Consider the following 18,715-nt stretch of genomic DNA (forward strand, 5'->3'; position numbering starts at 1 on the left):
GAGGAAAACCCTGGAAACCCACTGCTTGTAGGAGGTACCACCTTGGTGAGCAAACCTCCCAGTGTGCCAAGGGGCCCATTTAGCCTCCCACACCCTGGGAAGGAAGGAGGGGCCTGGGACTCCTGAGAGCAGGGTTGGTCCCTGCAAAGACTAGACCTGAAGGGGTGGGGATAGGCCAGAGGCAGTCGGGAGGCAACAAGTCAGGACTACAAATGACTGACTCGGAGGTTTAGTCAGAAGCACATTTATTTTCCTCTGGAACACTGGGGCTTCTCCCCTAACGGCAGCACAAAGAACCAAGTCAGGAGGCAGCCACACTGCTTCCAGATGCAGGCCCATGAGGCGGCAGTGTCATGGGTGGCAGGAACAGGGCTTTCAGCTTGCCTGACAGGCTGGCAATCTCAGGGTCCTGGGCTTCATAAGACTTGACCAGGCGGGCAAACTTAAGGACACCTGCAAGAGGGAGCAAGTCAGTCCACACTGCTGGAGACCAGTGTGCAGAGGCAGGGAAGGGCGTTCCCTAGTGCAGGGGATCTCCTTCTAGCCAGACGGCCATCTGCAAGAGAGGACCACACACGCCGACTTCCTGCGTGGCTTCAATCAACCTTCCTCCATTTTTCACTAGGCACACCTGCACACAATATGTAAAAGCCCGAAAGCACCCGGGCATGGTGGCACTCGCCTTTAATCCCAGCACTCAGCAGAGGCAGGTGGACCGCTGTGAGTTCGAGGCCAGCCTGGTCTACAGAGCGAGTTCCAGGGATACACAGAGAAATCCTGTCTTGGAAAACAAAATTACGTTTTGTTTTGTTTTTCATTCTCTGGTAAACCATGCTTAGCAGTTTAGTCTCAAGCATACTAAATATGAATGAGATTTCCAGGTAGTCCCTGGCTGCCTAGCTAGGCCAAATCAATGAACATGAGTCCTTGGGAAGAGAGAATTCAGCCTCCAACGCCAAATCTATTAACCATTGCGGAAGCTTGCTTGTCAGGCACACAGGAATTCAGGTTAGAGCTATGCCTGGTGACTCAAGCTTGTCATATCACCTACTCAGAAGGCTGAGAAAGGAGATTCTTTGGTTCAAGGCCAGTCAGGGCAACCTGACTCAAAGAGAGCTAGGAAGATAGAGCTCAGCTCAGTGGTGGAGAGGTTGCCTAACTTAAGGGCTTTGGATTCAAGAGCTAGAACTTAAGAAAGAAAGAAAGAAAGAAAGAAAGAAAGAAAGAAAGAAAGAAAGAAAGAAAGAAAGAAAGAAAGAAAGAAAGGGCAATCTCAGGCTAGGACCTGAGTGCCAATGTTTGATGTGACTGCCGCCCTGTGGCGAGGAAGGGATCGACTCAGGGGCCACGGACCATGCGCCCCACCCCCAAGTCCATCCCTTGGCCACTGCATGTGGGACCCACCTTCCCCGTCGCAGCTGAAGCCATAGGCTTTAATAACCTCCTGCTGGATCTGCGTGGCGACGGGCAGCACGAACTGCAGCATCTTGCCCATATCGTTGCACGCATTGTCTCTAGCCTCGTCCATGCGCACGGCGTTCTCTGGAGCCGAGAACGCTTGGATCACCTCTGCCAGGACCACTGCGAGGGGAAAGCATCCCAGGGAGGTCGGCGGAGCAGGGCGGGTGAGCCCAGAGGAGGAAAGAGGCAGGGAGTTAGTAACCCAATCGGCTCATCCTCCCGACCCTTCGCCCCAATGGGCAGCGGCCCCCCAGTTGGGGAAGGACAGTATCGCGCCCTCCCCCTAAGGGCGGCCCACGCCCAGACGAGGCTCCTCACCCTTGGCCTGCTCTGCGCTCAGGGCCGCGGGCTGGGCCGAGGCGGACGCCATTCGCTACTTAGACAGTGGAATACTGAGGAGATCCAGAGAAGCCTGCAGCCAGCCGCCTCCCCCACGGCTGCGAGGCCAGCGGAGACGGAAAGGAAGCACAGGGCGGAAGTGTCTGCCGCGCGCGGTCCAGACGCACGCACTTCCTAGAGAGCCTCCGCGAAACCAGACCACATCGCCCCGCACAACCAGTAACGGCAACTATTATTTAGACCTCCGAGATTGGGAAGGGTTTTCCGACAAAAAGTCAGAAAACCTGCTAGACAAATTCAAAAAGAGCTGTAACACTTGACGGAAGTGTGTCTGCCGCGAGCTGGGGAAGAGCACGAACTCCACTTTCGGTGAGGGTGAGACCAATGTGTCAATCCTTCATGCTTCCACTAATGTGTGAATGACAAGACACACTTTCTTATTCAGTTCGGTAAATAATATTCTAGAAGACTTCTAAAATTGATCTTTTCTTGAGTTTGTGACCACTTGATAGAAGCTATGCAAATGACTCAATGCTGATTGGCTGTTTTCAGCCAATCACAGTTCCTTTGTTGTTATTAAAAAAAAAAAAAAAGGCTTCGCAATAATAAAAGCTTCGAGCAAACGCCGACGCAAATTGGCCTTATGTAGTAGTAGGCGATATGGCCTAATGTCTTGTATTCTTATCCTTACAGGCTCTTGCCAACCCTCCATCTCCTCCTCAAACTGCAAGGGCTCCAGAACCTCAGGCCTGACCGGGTAGGGTATAGTGTGCCAAATCACTAGTTAAAGGCCAGCCTGCTCTACCTGGCCCTCATTAAAAATAGAGGGAGGCGGGCTCCGTGGCGCATGCCTTTAATCCCAGCATTCAGGAGGCAGGTGGATCTCTGTGAGTTCAAGGCCAGGCTGGTTCACAAATCAAGTCCAGGATGGCCAGGGCTGTTACACAGAGGAGTTAGAAAATTGGTAATTCTCAACTGTTGCAATGCAAGCTACAGGGGATCCAACACCCTCTTCTGGCCTCTGTTGGGCCCTTACATCCAGGAGCACAGATACAAACACATACACAACTAAAAATAAATAAATCTTTAGCCTGGCCCAGTAGCAAAGCCTTTAATCTCAGCACTTGGGAGGCAGAGGCTGACCGGTTAGCCTGGTCTACAATGCGAGTCCAGGACGGCCAGGGCTACAGAGAAACCCTGTCTCGAAAAACCTAAATAAATAAATCTCTTTTAAATGCCTCAAAACCAATCTTATTGGCCCACTGAAGTTATGCAAACTCAACTGTTTCAAAACCATTTATCGAACTGTGCTATAGAAGTGGAGTCAGATCTCTGAAGCTGTCTGTGAGGCACTCTGGTGGCACCGTTAGATCAGAGGCATAGGTACTTCCTGGGTCTTTATAGTTTTTAGATTTGGTCATGCTTGCTGTGATCCTGTTCTTGCTCTGAAAGACCTTAGCTGCCTTAACTTCCCAATCTTGGGCGCCCCCATAAGTATAGCTGAGAATCCAAAATCAAGAAAAACCCTGTCCAACTCTTCAGTTTCCATAAGAAAACCCCATCCCTCCCCACTTTCTCTCGCCCTACCCACACCCACCAACACCCACACCTGCTCTCCCCCCCCAAAAAAACCAAGTCACAGACATATCCCTGGGGAACTGTGAGGATGTTTTTTGTTTGGTTGGTTTTGGTCAGGATGTTTTTTAAAGAGCATCATATAGATATTTATATATATAAATTATTAATGTGGGACGGGCAAGGGGCACATATCGCCGAGGGGGTGCACACACAGGGACGGAGCAGGGGCAGCACACAATGCTACACAAAACAGCCACGTCTAACAGATGAAATAATCACACCAACAGGTTAGGGGAGGGGCGGTGGCCACCAACCATTGGGCATAGAGGAGAAGAAAAGCAGGGGACAGGAGGAGGGACCTGGTCCAAGATACTGTGCACTTTCTGTCCCCACCCTGGCCACTTCACAGCTCTGCACACAACCCGGGGCCTAGGCCTTGTCTGTCCCCTCTTCCCTCTGCGCAGCTGCAGAAACTCTGCAAGTGGGCGTCACCCTCTCCTCGGCTTGGGGGTGAGGTGGAGTGGGGTCAAAAGGTTGGGGGAGGGTCCTCCAAGGTCTGGATGAAGGAGCAGTGGGTGCTCTCTGGATGGCAGGTTCTACAGCGGCTTGTCGCTTTCCTTCTTCAGGTGACTAGATAAAGAGGCAACACATCATAGAGGTGAGACTGAGAAAGGATGGCTCCCCCTCCACAGAGCCTGGCATCCCTGCTGTACCACACCCACAGCCCACCTGCCCTTCTGCTTCGGGGGCAACCCACAGTACCTGTAGTAGTCTTCCTGGGCAGGTAGTGGCACGCTGTGCAATGGGTGATGGGCATGTAGCCACTGCTGCTGTTCCAGCGCCAAGCGCTGCAGCTCGGCTGACTGGGCGTGCATGGCCTGCAGCTGATGAGCTGCCGACATGGGGGCAGAAAGGGAGGCTGGCAGGTCCCGGTAAGGGGCAGCTGTGAGAAGAAAGCACAGGAGTATGACTAGTGGCTGAGGACGGTCAGCCACTACTCTCCAGGAAGTCGGAGGAAGCTACAGCTAAAATGCAAAGTTACACCACCTAACAGGCCTAACCGCTTTGCCTGGCCCTCGACCTTGAGGCTCTTGCAGAAGGGCCTCAGCTTAGCTGCACACATCTCTCTGCAAACTCCACTCAGCCCGTTCCACCACCCGAGTGCCTCTGTTCCACACCGTCCCTCACTCGAGCCTCTTCATCCCGATCTTCATCCTTACCAAAGAGCTGGTGACGAAGAACTTCGTTCTCGTGCAGAGGGTGAGGAAGAAGGGGATTAGGGAGGGTCCCAGCTGGGTAGGGGATCCGGGTAAGGTGAGACCCTGAGGCCAGGGGGTCAATGAGAGGGTGCACCGAGGCGGAGGCTGGAGGGCAGAGAAGAGGAAGGTGTCACCAGGAGGCAGGGTTAGGGACAAGCATGCATCAGGGCGAGATGGACACAAAGGGCCCAAAGTGGACTGAAGCCAGGAGAGAAGAGCTAAAGGCCCTGGATGATGGGCAGAAGACAGTGTGCAGACACAGACGATGGAAGACAGGAGACTGCAGTTAGCACAGAGCGCCGACGAGCAAAGGCAAGACCAGGTTACTTTGAAGGGATGAAGAATATGTTTAGGAAACATTTTCTTTTTTTTAAGTTTAAGAAATGAAAACAGGGCTGGATGCGGTGGTACGCCCCTGTAATCCCAGCACTCAGGGAGGCAGAGGCAGGTGGATCTCTGGGAGTTCAAGGCCAGCCAGGTCTACAAAGAGAGTCCAGGACAGCCAGGGCTACACTGAGAAACCTTGTCTCAAAAAACAAAACAAAAAACAAACAAAAAAAAACGAAAAACAAGAAATATTAAGAGGTCAGTTGGATATGAACAGAGGACAATGTACAAAAATGTCAAAAGCTTCTTGTTTTATATACTTTCTTACTAAATAAATAAATGGTCTAACAAGGGAAAAGGTCGGAAGGAAAGAAGACACAAGGAACTAAAACTAAACAAGTCTAAAGGCCAAGCAGGCAGTGTCCTAGGCTCTATGTACATTAGTAAGACAGTAAAGCTCATTATTGCCTGTGGCACCAAAACCAAAGCTATATGGGCTTTCCTAAAAGGTTCTAAATCCTTTAATCCCAGCACTCGGGAGGCAGAGGCAGGCAGATCTCAGTGAGTTCGAGGCCAGCCTGGACTACATAATGAGTCCAGGACAACCAAGGCTACAGAAGACCCTGTCTCGAAAAACAAAAAACCAAACAAACAAAAAGTTCTAAGTCTACAGATGGGCCGAAACACAGAAGACCCTAGATATAAGGAAAGGACATGCTGGCAACAAACAAGATTTGTACAGAGAAACAAGAACGTTGGTATGTGAGGGGCTTGGAGAAAGAGGGTACATACTGGTCTGTTGTCACGGGTAGAAGGCTGGACTATAAAGAGGGTGTGCGAGAGTGTGAAGGAAAGTGAGGAAGCAAAGATCAGAACAGTCATCTCAGGAGAGGGTGACTGAGGCCGGATCAGGGGAGGAAAATTCTGGCCGGAGGAACAGAATACAATGGAGCCACAGTCCAAAGCAGGAAATAGTGTCTTACCTGCATGGATGGCATCCTGCTGGTGCAGGTGGAGGTGAGAGTGGATATGAGAGTGCTGGTGGTGATGGGGAGTCACGTTGAGCATCTGCAGCCGAGCCAGTGGGTCATTGCCCAGGGCTGCCACCCTTTCTGCATGCTGCCTTTCAGCTGCCAGCCGCTCAGCATAAGACATGTCGGGACGCAGGGCTGGCCCTGCCGCTAAAGCTAGCCGTTCTCGCTCCAGGGGCCCCAGGCTCGGATGAAAAGGGAAAGGATGCAGGCCAGGTGGCCCAGGTTGTAGAGCCAGGCCCCCGTGTCGGGGGAAAGGATCCAGACCTGGCCCGGGGACCCCATGGAGGGGTTCCAGCTCACTAGGCTTCACCTCAAAGCCAGGCTTGAGGCGGTCACGGAGGTCACGTTCACGGGCTTCCCGCTCCCGTTCTCGGGCAGCTGGGTCGCTGCTGTACAGGGCTGGGACATTGTAACCCAGAAGCCCCGGATCCACTGCCCCCAAGGGCACATAGAATGGATGGTTGCGATTGCCAGGAGACATGACATGAGGTCGGGCGTATTCGCTGAGAGTGCGCAGGGCTGGAGTATCAGGACCCAGGTACGGGGGCACCGTAGCCACAGCGCTGCCAGGTTCAAAAGGAGGCCGGTGGGGTACTGGACCCAGAGACGGGCACTCCACTGGAGCACGGCCCTCCTGGGCCAACTTCTGTAGGATACAGAAACAAGTGAAGTCAAAATAGCGAATACGAGAAACAGTTAGTTATTGGCCCCAGGTTGCCCATCTGTTCTCAGTGATCAAAAACCAATGTGCCCCATCCCACATCACATTGGGGGGGGGGGGGCTGGAAACCTGAGCTTTCGGGGTTGCAGTGGCTCCTCCCCTCCGCCAGGTGGCGTAGCGAGCGGCGCCGCGAAGCCCGGGAACCGGGCGAGGCGCGCGGCGCACCTTGTGACGCACTCACCACACTGCGCTCCAGCTCGCGCTCCTTCTCGCGCTCCCGCTCCTTCTCGCGTTCCCGCTCGCGCTCGCGCTCCTTCTCCTCGCGCGCGCGCTGCTCGGCCTCGCGCCGCACTTTCTCCACCAGGTCGGCGCGCTTCTTGGCCAGCTTGGAGCCCTCCAGCGGCACGAAGTACAGGTCGCTGCGCGCGCACGAGTTGAAGCCACGGTCCAAGTGCTTATTGAACCTGCTGGGCGCACAAGTGTGAGCCCGAGCCTCAAAAAAAAAAAAAAAAAAAACCAAAAACAAACAAAAAAAGCAGTCCCCACCAGCTCGTGTCTCCCAACTCTTAGCAGCACGGAGAACGTGAACTCGAGGCTCCCTGTCGCCCCTTCGCCTTCCGCTTCCAGATCCCCACCCCAACCCCCGCCGTACGGTTGCTCACCTGGCGGACTGGCTGGCGTGGCTGGGCACGTCTACCACCTTGGGAGGGGGCGAGGGGCTGCGGGCCGGAGGCACCGGGCTCTCGGGGGCTTCGTATTCTTCAGCTGGCTCCTGTTTTATCTGCGTAGCAGTCAGGGGCGGCCCTGTCGCCGGGGCCGCGGGCGGTGGAGGCAGAGATGACAAACTCGAAGGCCCCGCAGGTGGCAGGGGCCCTGGCCCCACAGTGGGCGAGCCTGGTTTGAAGGTCCCTGGGCCTGCTGGCGGAGAGGTGCCTCGATAGCCAGGTGGGGTCCCTGTTCTGAAGGAGGGTGGTGACCCTGGCTTGTATCCAGGCGGGGTAGCTGTCTTGTAGGACCCTGGGGATGGGGCTCTCTTGCTGTACTGAGGGGGCCCCGGTGGTGAGGCCGTCTTGTAGCCTGCTGGCGAGGAAGCCACGGTGGCGATGACAGTGGAAAGAGTAGCTGAAGAGGTGGTGACAGGAGGAACTGGTGGGAAGGGGTAGGTTGACCCTTGGGGTCCCTGGGATGAGGAGGGGTGTGGACACGAATAAGAGGCTTGAGAGGAAGCGCCGCTGGAAGAGTTGGAGGAAGAGGAAACCGGGGGACCGTTGGGACCTGCTTGGTTATAGGACACCTGGCCATGAGGTGGAGGCAGGTGTGCTGGCCCTGGTGGGTAGGGCCTCAAAGACCCCAGGGAGGGTGACATGTTGTAAGGGTGTGCATGGTGGGAGCTACTGCTCTCTAGGGGGTGAGGAGGGTATGCTCCAGGTGGAGGGGGCCCAGAGTTTCCGTGATGATGTTGCTGCTGCTGCTGCTGTTGCTGCTGCTGGTGATGGTGATGTGTAGGAGCTGGTGGGTGGGCTGTGGATTGACCCCCGGTAGGAGGGAAAGGCCCTGGGTGGGTATTGTTGTTGGCCAAGAGGCGGCCATAGGGAGGAGGTGGTGGTGGTGGACCCTGGCTCCACACAGCCTGGGATGGGAGGGAGGGCTGGGTATACTTGGGTGGCTGATTAGAGACAGACATACTCGTTGGTGGAGGGAAGGAGTGAGGGTAACTGGGCAGGGCCTGGGAAGCTGGGTACTGGGAGGCAGAGGAAGAGGAGGAGGAACTGGAAGAAGCTGCTGCCGAGCTACTAGAGGATGAATAGGGGTACCGCATTGGGGGTCCGGGAGCAGAGGAGGAAGCTGGGGGCAGAGGGTGGGGCGAAGGAGCCAGATTTGGACCCTTCTCTGGGCCAGGAGGAAGTCCACTCATGCCCTGCCCCATGGCATGGGGAGAGGGCAGGTGCCCAGGGATTGGCTGAGCCCCCATGCCAGGAGGGGAGGCTGAGGCATTGTTGAGGGGTCTCAGGGCAGGCGGAGGAGGCAGGTTTGGTGTCACATGGGGAAAAGTGGCTGGCGGTGGGGCAGAAGGTAAGTTCCCACCACCAACTGGTGCATTGGGTGGCTTTGCTGGAGGGGCACCAGCGGCCCCAGAGCTTGGTATAGGAATTGGGGTGGTGGGCGGGGGGTGCTGCTTGCCTCCACTAGGGGCACCCACTGAGGAGGCAGCTGCTCCCCCTTTGGGACCCATGGGGGGCCCAGATAAAACACCTCCACCAGCATTCCCAGGGTAGAGCTGTGGGTGTGGGGGAGGGGCTCCAGGAGGCGGGCCCTGGAATAATCGAGATGTGGGGGGCTCCATCGGAGCATGATATCCAGTAGCCGGCACAGAAGGATGGGGTTCAAAGCCAGGCTCTGGCTGTCGGGGAGTGCTGTCTGGCGGTGGAGGGGAAGGAGGAAAGAGTGGAGGTGGGTGGTAGGGGCGGGGCGGGCCCTGGGAGAGGCCAGAAGATGAATCCGAGTCATTCTCCACACTTCCAGGGCTGTAGATGCTGGGGGATGTGCTTCTGTTATCCTGATCTATGTCCCGAGGGTCACTGCTGCCGTCATCATTAATGCTCCGCCCATCCAGGCTGTCCAGATCTGAGGGGGACTGTGGCCGAGGGAGTTCCTGCTGTCAGGGAAGAGGGCTAAGTTTTCCTCTTCTCCCAGGATTCAAACTTACCTCCCACCATTATTTCCTCTTCACAGTACTGCTGTGCTACCGTCTGTCACCTAGCGCCTGCCACATCTTAGCTGCTTCCTAATAGTCAACACATCTCCTTCCTTGTCAAACCCTAGTCTTTCTCAAGTGTCCATCTCAAAACGCTGTCCCTTCACAGCCGACTGCAGACCTTTGCCATCTCACGAGGACCCTCTCCTCTCAGGCCTCCTCTAGCTATTTCCAAATGCTTGGTTTCCTTTTGGGGGGGGGAGGGTGTAAAGATTTGTGTTTTATGTACACTGGTGTTTTGGTTTTTTGAGGCAGGATTTCTCTGTCTCACCTCCACCAGCATACATGGGTCCCAAAGGCTGTCCTAGACTCACTTTGTAGAACACACTGGCCTAGAACCCACCCGCCTCTGCCTCCCGAGTGCCCAGCATACACTGGTGTTTTGCCCACATGCATATCTGTGTGAGGATGTTGGATCCCCTGGAAGTGGAGTTACAGACAGTTGTGAGCTTGTGAGCTGCCATGTGGGTGCTCTTCCTCTGGAAGAGCAGCCAGTGCTCTCAACTGATGGACCATTTACCCAAGCACTGCGCCCCCTTCTTTCTTTTATTTTTGATGTTTGTTTTTGTTCTGTTTTGTTTCAAAATGGGGTTTCTCTGTGCGATAGCCCTGGCTGTCCTAGAACTCTCTTTGTAGACAAGGCTGGCTTGCCTCTGGTTCCTGAGTGCTGGGATTAAAGGTGTGTGCTCTTACTGCCAGAATGACCTTGAGGTTTTATTTTCCTGCCTCCACCTTCTGAATGCTAGGATAAGAGAGGTTCACCTGCTTTTAGATGTTATTAAGTGCTTGGACTGAGCACTAAGTACTAGGAAGAGCACTTCTGCATCCTCCTTAGAGCTTACTTCTTCTTTGCACTGTAATACCCTTCCCTACATTTCCAGTCCCCTTACTGTTCTAACTAGAGTTCCACAAGCCGTCCACCATACTATAGACAGGACCGCCCAAATAACACACCAAGACAGGACTTTCCTACCTAGGCAGGAACGATGCACACGAGAAGTCTGGAGAAAGAATAGTCAGAAAACGACACAATAGTTACAAGGTCTCTGACCTCAGTTTTGGTCTTTTTGGGTGCGCTGGTCTCCTCACTTTCACTCTCCGAGATCTCCTCACTCCGGCCCTGCTTGTTGGCCTTCGGGGTGGAGGTTTCCTCTACTCGGGCCTTCTGTTAGGAAGAAGAGAACACTCTCACCTTCTACCTCAAGGCTCTGCCAGACCTGAAGCCCCAAAACACCCCTCAGCTGCAGTGCTGCGCACCCATGGAGACCAGAGGACGGAATACCTTGGCTGTCTGCCTGGACTTCTCAGCTTTACCATCGCTGCTGGATGTGCTGACCCCTCCAGGGGAGGCCCGGCCCCTTGATCTCAGCTCTTCCCGGGGCCCAGGGGCCTCTTTCTTCCGTCCACTCCTCATTGACATCTGAGGGCAGGAGGGATGCAGGTAGTGTTTTTATTACGTTGCACCTAATTTTAGGCTATATACACTGTTTCTGTTCTTCCTCCTAGCTTTCCTGCCCCTGCCCTTGATATTGCTTAAGATGGCGTCTACTCACCGAGTCTTTATTCTGTCGCGTCTTCATTCTTCAGGCTGCGGAGACCCCATTCTCCTCTGCCTGGGCAGCTGAATACAGAAACTTGTCTGCTGTGCCCCAAGCTCCCCACAGCTGTGACCTGGGAAGCTGGGAGCAGTTGTGGGCACGTGGTACTTGCAGGGTGTGTTCAGTGAAACCTGTTAGGAAAAACCATCAGCGTCTTCATGTTGTAGCAGAAACAGTAGGGGCTGAAGCTGCACTGGGGTCAGGAGACAGAGACCACAAGAGACTGTGACTCCTCCATCAGATAAGGGAAGGAAATTCTTATATCTCTTTCAAAAATTCAGATGTGCTGATCGTGATAGCACACACCTTTAATCCCAGCAACGGGGAGACAGAGGCACGCAGGTCTCTGGGGGTTGGGAGGCCAGCCTGGTTTACAAAGTGAGTCTAGGACACTCAAGGCTATACAGAGAAACCCTGTCTTGGAGAAAAGAAAAGAAAAAAAAATTAGATGTACCTATGAGCCCCAGCCTAACACATAGCAGGATTTTACCCTTCACAGCCCTAAAAAAGACCTGTGGCCTGGTATGGCAGTGGGGGCTGTAATGCCAGTACTCAGAAGGCTGCAGCGTGGTCATCACACATTCAAGGTCAGCCTAATCTAGACAGCAAACTCCCGTGTCAAAAAAACAAAACAAAACATTTGTGCACTCATGAATTCCAGAGCCTTACAAATTCCAAAGCAGGAAGAAGTGAGGCTCAGGGCTAGGTCACCGAATGTCTCCTTTGTGTCAAACCCTTTATATAATGATTTCCTGTAACGTCTCCGAGGGCACACTCTAACGTGGGCATGAGGAAGTAAGGAAACTGAGGCTCAAACTGTGACTGTGACCTGCCCCACCGGCCACAGGGAAGAGCAGCGATGACGAAGCCAGAGCCAAGCCCTCAGCAATCCAACTTCAAAAGGCCACGATTGCTCTTCTCAACTTTCCTCCGAAGTCAGAGAGAATTCTAAGAAGGCCTAGATCAGTCACACAGATAAGAATCTTTTTTTTTTCACATAAGACGGTGCAGAAAAAAAATGTGGCCTATCTGCAGCCTCGAGCAGCACAGTCTCACCAACATCAACCCCAAAGCTGGGCATCTTCAGAACTGCCCAGCACTCAGAAAGCCTCAGAAGGATGCATTATCTAGTTTTACAGGATTGTTGTTATTTCGTTTTTGTTCTCCCAGATGGGGTTTCTCTGTGCAGCCCTGACTGTCCTGGAACTCACTATGTCGACCAGGCTGGCTTTGAACTCACAGCGATCCGCCTGCCTCTGCCTCTGCCTCCCGAGTGCTAGCATCAAAGGCTTGCGCCACCACGGCCAGCTTGTGTCCCACCTTTTCACAAGCCCTAGTCCCTCTTCCTGCTTTCACCAGACAACCATTGTTCACCTCGGTGTGGCAGGTAGTTAGGTCTACAATGGTTTGTAACCTCGGCTTTAAACAGGTAGACTTTAACGAACACGTGGGACTGGTTACTGTATATGGAAGAGTGTGTGCAGGTATAAACAGCCACAGGAGTTGAGTGTGTTCATTTTGCTGTGTGGAGTGTACTGGAACAAATTCCCCAGATAGCAGGGGATGACTATGTTCGTGTTTCCTGTGCTTAAAAGAAATGTCAAAGCGTTCACACTAGGCAGACTCAAAAATATACCGACTGGCTGGCTGGCTGACTGACCGAGGGGACAGGTATGAGCATGCTATAATGTATGTGTGGAGATCAGAGGTCAGTTCTCCCCTCTCACCACGTGGGACCTAGAGATCAAACAAACTCCTGTTGTCAGGCTTTGCAGCAAGTGCCTTTACCCAGTGAGCTATCTCACCAGCCCAACTCAAAAACTTTGGGGGGGAGGGGGGTGGGGTCGAGGTTTCTCTGTATAGCCTTGGTTGTCCTGCAATTCACTCTGAAGACCAGGCAGGCCCAGAACTCTGATCCACCTGCTTTCCCAGTGCTGGGATTAAAGGCATATGCCACCACTGCCTGGACCAACTCAAAATCTTTCTTTTTCTTTCTTTCTTTTTTGGTTTTTCAAGGCAGGGTTTCTTAAAAAAAAAAAAAAAAAAAAAAAACAGCAGGGTTTCTCTGTGTAGCCGTGGCTGTCCTGGACTTGCTTTGTAGACCAGGCTGGCCTTGAACTCACAGCAATCTGCCTGCCTCTGCCTCCCGAGGGCTGGGATTAAAAGTGTACACCACCACGCCCGGCTTCAAAATATTTTAAAACTACAAAAAGACAAAGTATCAATGAATGTACAATGCAGATTTACAAATTTTAAGCTTGTCTTCTCACTTGGCACCAACAGCCTATCTACCTGTATCCAGCGCTACAAATATGGGTATCACCATCTATCTATCTTGATCTCCACAGCCAACCACTTTCAGCTGCACTCAACTCCTGGCCTCCAGCCTTCACTCCCCAGCCAGGATTATAGGCTTACTTGGTACTACGCTCTGAACCCTGGACCTCAAGCACCCTGATCTGTATTTCCGGCCCCTTGGTACTTGTTTATGGTTCTTGCTAAGAGTTAAATCACTCAATAATACTACCCATACATCTTTAAATTTTAATTTACTATATATGAGTGTTTTGCCTGAATGTACGTATGTGTACCATGTGTGTGCCTAGTCCCTGTGGAGGTCAGAAGAGGATAACAGATCCCCTGCAACTACAGTTAGGGTGGTGTGCGCTGTCATGTAGGAGCTGAGCATAGAACCTAGGTACTCTGGATGAGCAACAAGTGCTCTAAACCACTAAGTTCTCTCTCCACCCCCTTCTCTGAGGCAGGCTGGCCTTGAACTCACAGATATCTGCTTACCTGTACCTCCTGAAAGCTAGGACTAAAAGTGTATGCCACCATGCCCCAGCCTATAAGATATTTTAAGAGCAAAAAAATGCTATTGTCATAGTTTTCCTTTATATATTTTCTAGTTGTTTTGTGGGTTGGTTTTAGAGTAGTACACATCACCAGGCATGGTGACACTCAGCCACCCTTGGCAAATAGCAAGTTCAAGGCCAGTCTAAGTAGCAGCAAACGCTCTCTCAAAAAAAGAAACTACAAATGAAAAAAGAGGAGGGAGAATAAACAAATGTCCAAAGAACAGTACCAAGCAGAAGAAATCCTTAACAAGAATAACTGGGGGGAGGGGACACAAGTGAAGGGATAACAGGTGTAATCTGAATAAATTATTTAAAAAACAAGAGTGACAACAAAGGTGACTTCTTGTGCCTGGCTCTTTACCAGCGCACTCAGCTCCCCAAACAGGGTACCCATCTCCGCCCACCACAGAACCTGTTCACCAAGTCAGTTTGGATCCTAAAAGAGCCGAAAGGTCAAAAAATACAACCGAAGTTCCTTGGAGAACAGAGCAATCACTGTGAGCCTTCCTTGCCTTTTTTAATCAGCTGAAATCTGATTAAATTTGCAATGAGCAGCTTTGGAAGAGAAGAACAGTCAACAAACCAGGCAGAAATTCCTGGGATAAGGAGTGGCAGAGGGAGGGACGGAACTGATCAGATCATAGGTAAGTCCGAATGCAGGTAAGGTTCACTGTAACACCAAGTGGCACTCCATCTTGGCTGGAAGGGTGTCACTAACTAACAGTTATAAAGTATCAACCCTGTGCAACTGCACATACTTGCCTTCCCTACCTAAAGCAAGGAAGACCAAACTCAGAAGGCAAGGGGAAGTGAGAAACCAGTAAAGAATCCATAAGTAAGCAGAGGTAGATCGGTGTACAGAGGGGGTAGGGGGGACTAGCATTCATGAAGCCCTGGGTTAGATCCTTATAAAACAGGGTGTGGTGAATGTCTGCAGTTTCAGGTATCAAAGGTGGAGGCAGGGAGATCACAAGTTCAAGGTCATTTCCTTAGGTAGTGAGTTAAAAACAAAAAAACCAAATGACCCATGCGACCTACATGGCAGAAGAGAACCAAGCCGACCCAAGTTACCCTTTGACCTCCACATGTGCACCACTGTACACACAAAAATAAATGAATGCAATTACATTCCCCCCCCCAAAAAAGCAGAAAATAAGGAACAAATGTGACATGAATGTCAGAAAATGTCTATATTACAGGCTCCCCGGGAAGAGCTTATGGGGTATATTTCAGGGTCACCGGCCAGCCTCTATCATTCTTGACCAGCCAGGCTATGTCCATGAAGCACAGACCAGCAGACAGCAAAGCAGTATCCTATGCCTTGTTAGAACCCAGGACCGTTGAAGGAGCCACAGAGGCTGTGTCATCACGCAACAGAGGTGAAGCTCACAGACAAGAGAAGTGACTAGCCCAAGGTCACAGAGGTACAGCCAGAGGTACACCCCAGTCTCCTGGCTCCCCTTCTGGAGCATCGTGCTGTACTCTAGGCTATGTCGTGGCCTTTCCCTTGGGTTGCCCTCACCTGAGACAGGCATGGAGAGCCATGCCATTTCAGTAAGTTCAGAAAAGTGAAAGGCCAAGGAGTAGCTGAGTGGAGGGGTCACCTCGAGAACTGACAACAAGAAAAAGAGGTCCAAAGAAGAATTCAAGAAAATAAAATAGTTCAAAAAGTCAACCATTTGCAAGACACATAGGTGGCAAGAAGCCAGAAGAAACTGCCCAGGATGACATAACTTGGTTCTTTATTTCGTTTGGTTCTGAAGCTCAAACTCAGGGCCTGTGTATGCATACTAGGAAACAACGTTGGTACTGAGCTACCCCTAGCCCAAAACCGTATAGCTAGAACAATATTTTCATCTTCCTGTCATACCCAGGTAGAAGCGTGCAGGAACAACCTGCAGCAACAGGGCTACCCATTCCAACAGACTTCTGGGGTAGAAGGGTGCACCTCCTTAGCCATCTCTCAAAACCCCACCAAGAGCCCCCAGGACATAGCTACAGGCTTGAGGTCCAGTCCACATACCGAATCCCCACCTACTGGACTTCCCACTGCATCACTGCCATGGCAACAAATGGGTGAAAAAAAAGTGCCCCTCAAGAGATCATCCCAGGGGTCCATCTGGCAGCCATTATTACCACCTTAGTTGCCAAGCGCAACTCCGACCTGCCCACAGTACCCTCAGGGAAGGGAGCTTTAGGGTAATCTGCCCCAGGCACAAAGAGAGACCTCTGCCATCAAAGCAGTAACTACGGCCTCCCAGATAGAGCCCAGCTGTGGGGCCCAGTGCTCTGGGGATGAGGGTGGAGGTCACAATTCCTTGGAATGCCTCCACGATTGCCCAATCCTCCCAACCTTCCTAATTCTTCCTTCAGTATTCCTGCCTTTCTTATTGGTGTTAGGAGGACTCACACTGCCAAGCCTCAGTGCCCCTTCACGAAGTAACTAGGTCTGGGATTATGAAAACAGGGTCAGAGGTGACCTGGAGTGGGGAAAAGAAAACTGAGTCACAAAAGATACGGCCTTCCCATTTCCACCCCTGAAAACGTCCAGCTTCTCCTAGCTGGGCCTCTCCTAGTCCTTCTCCATGCCCCCCCGCCACCCCCCGGGTTCAATCTCCCTCTTCTCGGCAGCTACAATCCTCTTCTTACCACCTACCACACCCCTTTCCCGGTTCCCACTTCCCTTCTGTTCCTAATACCCGCAACCCTAGGTTCTGGAACCGGGGCTCTTGGGCCTGTGGTGCTTCGGGAGCCTTCACGCCCCACCTCGTTGCCATCTCTCCGATCCGTCCTGCCTTCTCCGCGAACCACCCGCACAGCATCCCCCGGTTTACCTTCGCCAAGTCTCCACCTCGGGGGTTCCTCCCCTTTTAGGCTCTGTCTGGTCCTGGCGACGCACGGCCCGGTCTGCCCTCCTCCCGAAACCCTCCTCCCCCACCTCCCGAGCTCGCGACTCCCGGGCCCGCGTCCCTCCTCCGGGCGGCCCCACCCCCTGAGCCCCCAGCCTCCGGCCCGGTCGTGCCCGCAGTGAGGGGAACGCGACCAGGAAAATAACAAATGGAGGCGGCGGCGGGAGGGGGGACAGGGAGGGGTGGGGGCGGGGAGCCACCGGGCGGCTCGGGCCGGCGGCAGCGGACCTTACCTGCGAGCGGCTCGGGACGGCTGGCTAGCTGCGAGTGCAGTCGGGCTCCGGCGCCTCCCGGAGACGGCGGCCACTCCCCGTCCCTGCTCGCTGCACGGCTTCAGTCGCCGCCGCGGCGGCGGCGGCGGCGACCCCGGCCCCCCCGGAGGGCGGCCCCCATGCCCCGCTCCCCTCGCAGCCCCGATCGGCTTCTCGCGCTCCCCGCCCGTCCGCCCGGAACGCGCCGCCCGCCCCCGCTGCGCCGCCCGCCTCCGCGCCCGCCGCCGCCCGCACTCCGGGCCCGGGCGAGGCCCGCGACCCCCTGCCCTCCCGCCGATCGTGCCGCGCGCCCCTAGCCCGCCCCGAGGCCAGCAGCCCCGAAACGCGTATTGGCCCGAGGCCCCGGCCCGGCGCGGGGCTGCGGGCCGGCGGACAGGCTGGGCGGCGCGTCCGGCGACTCGCACAGGAAAGCGGACGGCGGAGGGAGGGCGCTCGGGAGAGGGGGATGGGAGCAGGGAGGAAGAGGGAGAAGGAGGGAGCGCGGAGGAACGGTGGAGAGACGGGCCCGGAGGAGACGCGAGGGAGGGAGCGCGCGGCAGTCGGGCGGCGGGGGGGGAGGATCGGGGAAGGGGAGGCGCCGGGCGAGTTGGCCGAAGGCGGCCGGGGCGCGGAGAGAGAGGGCCTCGCGGCGTAGAGCGTGGGGAGCTCGCGGGCCCCGAGCGGGAGAGGGCTGGGTGGGAGGGGCTGTGGACTCTAAAGGCTGACATGGGGAGGCTAGAGAAGTTTGGGGACTAGAGGGGCTGTGGCAGGGGTGAGGTGGGAGGAGTTTGGGGCATACCGAAGTAGAGATTGGGATAATGGGCTATATTGGAAAGATGGAGAGGTTGGGCCGGAAAGCTAAGGCTGGAGAGGGGCTTAGGGGGCTATTCGGAGAGAATACGATGGAAGTTTGGGGACCTGGGTGGAGAAGAATGAAAAGATGAAGACATACTAAGAGAATGGTGTTCCTGGAATAGATACAAAGTTAAGGGGTGATTGGTGTTGAATGCAAACCACCAGAATTTGGGGATGATGAAGGAAGGCTGGAGGGAAGTCCGGAGATAGCTCTGTGGGAGAGAAGAGGGGTTGCCGGGAGAAAGGTGAAACCAGATGCCAGTTCTGGAGGGAGACTGGTTTCAGGTGGGTTGACAAAACCTGAAGGCGAGGACTCCCAATCGCACTAAGAACTATTTCCTTTGGCAAATAAAGTGGAGGAGAATGGATAAGCGAGATCTGGAAGGAAATACGTGATAAATAGGTCCTTTGTGGCATCCTGAAGGGAGGGTCAGTGATGGGAAGAGAGAGGAGCTAGAGGTGGGAAGGGAGAACACTGTGGAGAAGTGACAGAATGGGGTCGGCAGGCCCTGGAATGTCCCGTTCGGGTCCTTCCATTTACTACTGTATCCGTGTTTTGAAGTCATTACCACTAGCATCTTTGGTCATGGTCACAGAAGGGATGAAGTGGGGCGGGCGTTAGGTGGAAAGGGCCTACATACATCCTTAGGTGCCCTGGCTCCTCATAACAATTGTTGGAATATGGTGGCAGTCCCCAGCCCAGACACAGCATGCTCTTCCCAACTCTCCTCCTCCGGCCTGTGCCAGCCATGCCCAGTCTACAGCCATGAAGTCAGCACTCCCCATCAGTCTACCAGTGCCTTCTTCTGGTCTCTTAAGTCTGGCCCCAC

General features: G+C 53.9%; 2 protein-coding genes and 1 non-coding gene across 3 annotated transcripts; all 3 read right to left on the reverse strand.

The window, feature by feature from the left end:
- Window positions 1-228: 228 nt before the first annotated feature.
- On the reverse strand, window positions 229-1,894 carry C13H12orf57 (chromosome 13 C12orf57 homolog). Its single transcript, XM_051155328.1, has 3 exons — window positions 1,780-1,894; window positions 1,405-1,581; window positions 229-453 (listed from the first exon to the last, which is right to left on the reverse strand). The coding sequence occupies exons 1-3, from the start codon at window positions 1,829-1,831 to the stop codon at window positions 302-304; spliced, it is 381 nt and encodes a 126-aa protein (XP_051011285.1). The 5' UTR covers window positions 1,832-1,894; the 3' UTR covers window positions 229-301.
- A 161-nt stretch (window positions 1,895-2,055) lies between these two features.
- LOC127197837 (U7 small nuclear RNA) lies at window positions 2,056-2,118 on the reverse strand. The gene has a single exon (XR_007831788.1). It is a non-coding gene; the product is annotated as a U7 small nuclear RNA (small nuclear RNA).
- Window positions 2,119-3,476: 1,358 nt separating this feature from the next.
- Window positions 3,477-17,138, reverse strand: Atn1 (atrophin 1). The gene is made up of 10 exons (XM_051155329.1): window positions 17,013-17,138; window positions 10,968-11,143; window positions 10,697-10,834; window positions 10,466-10,579; window positions 7,322-9,315; window positions 6,901-7,123; window positions 5,948-6,644; window positions 4,599-4,742; window positions 4,141-4,321; window positions 3,477-4,008 (listed from the first exon to the last, which is right to left on the reverse strand). The coding sequence occupies exons 2-10, from the start codon at window positions 10,992-10,994 to the stop codon at window positions 3,975-3,977; spliced, it is 3,552 nt and encodes a 1,183-aa protein (XP_051011286.1). The 5' UTR covers window positions 10,995-11,143; window positions 17,013-17,138; the 3' UTR covers window positions 3,477-3,974.
- Between the last annotated feature and the right edge of the window lie 1,577 nt (window positions 17,139-18,715).

Source organism: Acomys russatus, chromosome 13 (genome assembly GCF_903995435.1).
Source record: "Acomys russatus chromosome 13, mAcoRus1.1, whole genome shotgun sequence".
NCBI classification, from domain to species: Eukaryota; Metazoa; Chordata; class Mammalia; order Rodentia; family Muridae; genus Acomys; species Acomys russatus.

Excerpts from the sequence above, each read along its gene's own strand:
- C13H12orf57 (XM_051155328.1), bottom strand. The coding sequence starts at position 1,831 with ATGGCGTCCGCCTCGGCCCAGCCCGCGGCCCTGAGCGCAGAGCAGGCC. Across the intron at positions 1,582-1,779 it reads GAGCGCAGAGCAGGCCAAGG|TGGTCCTGGCAGAGGTGATC; the intron begins GTGAGGAGCCTC and ends TTCCCCTCGCAG. Across the intron at positions 454-1,404 it reads CTTCAGCTGCGACGGGGAAG|GTGTCCTTAAGTTTGCCCGC; the intron begins GTGGGTCCCACA and ends TCCCTCTTGCAG.
- Atn1 (XM_051155329.1), bottom strand. The coding sequence starts at position 10,994 with ATGAAGACGCGACAGAATAAAGACTCG. Across the intron at positions 4,743-5,947 it reads GCAGGATGCCATCCATGCAG|CCTCCGCCTCGGTGCACCCT; the intron begins GTAAGACACTAT and ends TCTGCCCTCCAG. Across the intron at positions 4,009-4,140 it reads GCCCAGGAAGACTACTACAG|TCACCTGAAGAAGGAAAGCG; the intron begins GTACTGTGGGTT and ends CTCTTTATCTAG.